Source organism: Lolium rigidum, chromosome 6 (genome assembly GCF_022539505.1).
Source record: "Lolium rigidum isolate FL_2022 chromosome 6, APGP_CSIRO_Lrig_0.1, whole genome shotgun sequence".
NCBI lineage: Eukaryota > Viridiplantae > Streptophyta > Magnoliopsida > Poales > Poaceae > Lolium > Lolium rigidum.
Genome location: NC_061513.1, coordinates 283,780,498 through 283,782,740, shown reverse-complemented (window position 1 = coordinate 283,782,740; position 2,243 = coordinate 283,780,498). Strand labels below are relative to the sequence as shown.

Below are 2,243 nucleotides of genomic sequence, written 5' to 3'. Positions count from 1 at the left end.
CTTGACGTATTTTCTTAACAGGACACGCGTACCTAGGAGACAAAAATCCACGTCCGGTCTAGTCGTATCTATCTAGGTGGATCGGATAGGGCATATTTTGCCCCCAACTATAAAAGATTTTCTGGAGGAGGACATATTTTGCCGGAAAATATATCCATGCTGATGGGTGCCAAGCAGCCCATACATCCATTCTTTTTGTAGTAATTCCAAAAAAGATTTTAAAAATCTGAATTCTTTTGGGAACCAAGATGATAAAGTATTGTACATGTATATAAAAATATCACGAGGGAATTACTATCATTGAATCCTAGGTAAAAATCCAAAATTGAAAATTTTCAAGCTATATTAGTCATAAATTTGTCATTTTTGCCCATGATAGCACGGGAATCATTGAAGCCCAAGTATTTTAGCAAGTACAATACTTAATCACCTTTATTTCCAGGAGGGTTTAGAATTTTTTTCAAATTTTAAAATTATTACGAATTTTAAAGTTTATGGGATGCATAGCACCCATGTGCCAAAAATACACATCCATATTTTGTCCCCAGACAATCTTTGAACGGTCCAGAAAGATTTGATTGCATTTCCTTCCCTAATAGTACAAGTTGGGTGGATCGGATAGGCCTCACATAATGCAGGATTCATTGCCAAGCTGCATGGATGGTTACACTCGATCTAGCTCCACGTATATACAGACAGCTAGCAAGGGATGGTGACGTGTTTCTTATCGACCGGTCTCAATGGCCGGCTATTTATACGTGCTACCTATCCAGCTTCAGATTCACAGCAAAATTTCAGCCATGAATATGAAGAGGTGCCTCAGCGCTTGCATTCTACTGATGCTTTCGCTCGAAGGAGCCCTCCTCGTCGTCGGCCGACCCTCCGCGGCCGCCGCCACCACCACCATTCGCCTCACCCAAGGTACGCGATGCATCTGGAGCATACCGTCAATCTTCGTTCCTTGCCCCGTTTGCTAGCGCGTGAACATCACAGCTGTCTACTCTTTGAGGTCTTGCAGCAGCGGCGCTGGCGAGGCCGTGGGACTGCTGCGACTTCGCACTGTGCACCAGATCTATCCCGCCGTACTGCCGTTGCATGGACGAGGTGGACCATTGCGCCGCCACCTGCAAGGACTGCGCAGCCTCCACGTCGGATCCTTCCCGCCACATCTGCCAAGACATGTTCATCGGGTTCCCCGGGCCCATGTGCACCGTCGAGGGTAACAACGTTGATAACTAGTGCTCACGCCCTCGCCGGCGCGCGTTCATCGCCCGATCACCGCCGACAGAGTGGTGCGCGTTGCTTTTCTACCTTCACGGGTGCGTGAAAGAATAAAATAAAGGTCGTCTCTTGAAACATGTATGGTGTGTCAACCAACTATGAATAAAGACAGTTCGTATTTATGTGCATTACTTTCTTTTCCGGCAAGTACTGTTCCTTAGCGAAACACCCGCTCACATACATACATACATTTACTCTTATGGATATGCACACACCACCCCCATCAGCACCTCCCAGAGATTAGGTCCAATAAACTGATTTAGCGGATCTGAATCTTGACTCAAGGCTGGACACGAGCCAGCTCGGGCTGAGCTCGGTGCGAGCCACTCTTTAGCTAGCTGAAAAACGGCTCGGCTCGGGCTGGCTCGTTTCTCCCACGAGCTGGAAAAGTAAGCTTGGCTCGAGCTTTACCAAAACTTGGGCTGGCTTGCGAGCCAAGCGTCATTGGTCACTGCCAGGTGGGCCCTTGGCTGCAGCACGGATGAAGCTGATGGAATCCTTGATGCGCTGATGACCAAGCAAATGGGGGGAAGAAATTCGTGTGCTGACCTTCTTCACCGGCGACGGGTGGTGTTGATGGCCGACACCGGGCGCTGAGCTTCTTTTTCGCCGGCGCCAGTCATCCATTAGTAAAAAAAAGGGGCTTTAGTCCCGGTTCATAACGGGCTTTAGTCCCGGTTGTGCAACCGGGACTAAAGGATCGAGACTAAAGACCCCCCCCCGTAGTCCCGGTTGCTTACGAACCGGGACTAAAAGTCCATCCACGTGGGTTCCATGCGTCGGGGCAAAAATGTCTCCACGTAAATTTTTCTAATTTTACTTTTTTTAATTTTTTTCCACTCCCTTTTTTCAATTTTTTCAGAATTTCTATTATTTCAGTTAATTGCATAGTTTAGTCTCTATCTCTAACTACTAGTCAAATTACTTACTCTTGGTCAAACTTCCCGTTCGGTCACCCATCC

At 47.3% G+C, this 2,243-nt stretch overlaps 1 protein-coding gene across 1 annotated transcript; it reads left to right on the top strand.

Moving 5' to 3' along the window:
* The first annotated feature begins 740 nt into the window (after positions 1-740).
* On the top strand, positions 741-1,409 carry LOC124664276 (Bowman-Birk type bran trypsin inhibitor-like). Its single transcript, XM_047201828.1, has 2 exons — positions 741-921; positions 1,019-1,409. The coding sequence occupies exons 1-2, from the start codon at positions 741-743 to the stop codon at positions 1,237-1,239; spliced, it is 402 nt and encodes a 133-aa protein (XP_047057784.1). The 3' UTR covers positions 1,240-1,409.
* Positions 1,410-2,243: the final 834 nt, after the last annotated feature.

What these genes read in the sequence shown, in the direction of transcription:
- LOC124664276 (XM_047201828.1), top strand. Translation starts at nt 741, where the DNA reads ATGGCCGGCTATTTATACGTGCTACCTATCCAGCTTCAGATTCACAGC. An exon ending in CACCATTCGCCTCACCCAAG is followed by an intron (nt 922 to 1,018) that starts GTACGCGATGCA and finishes GAGGTCTTGCAG; the next exon opens with CAGCGGCGCTGGCGAGGCCG.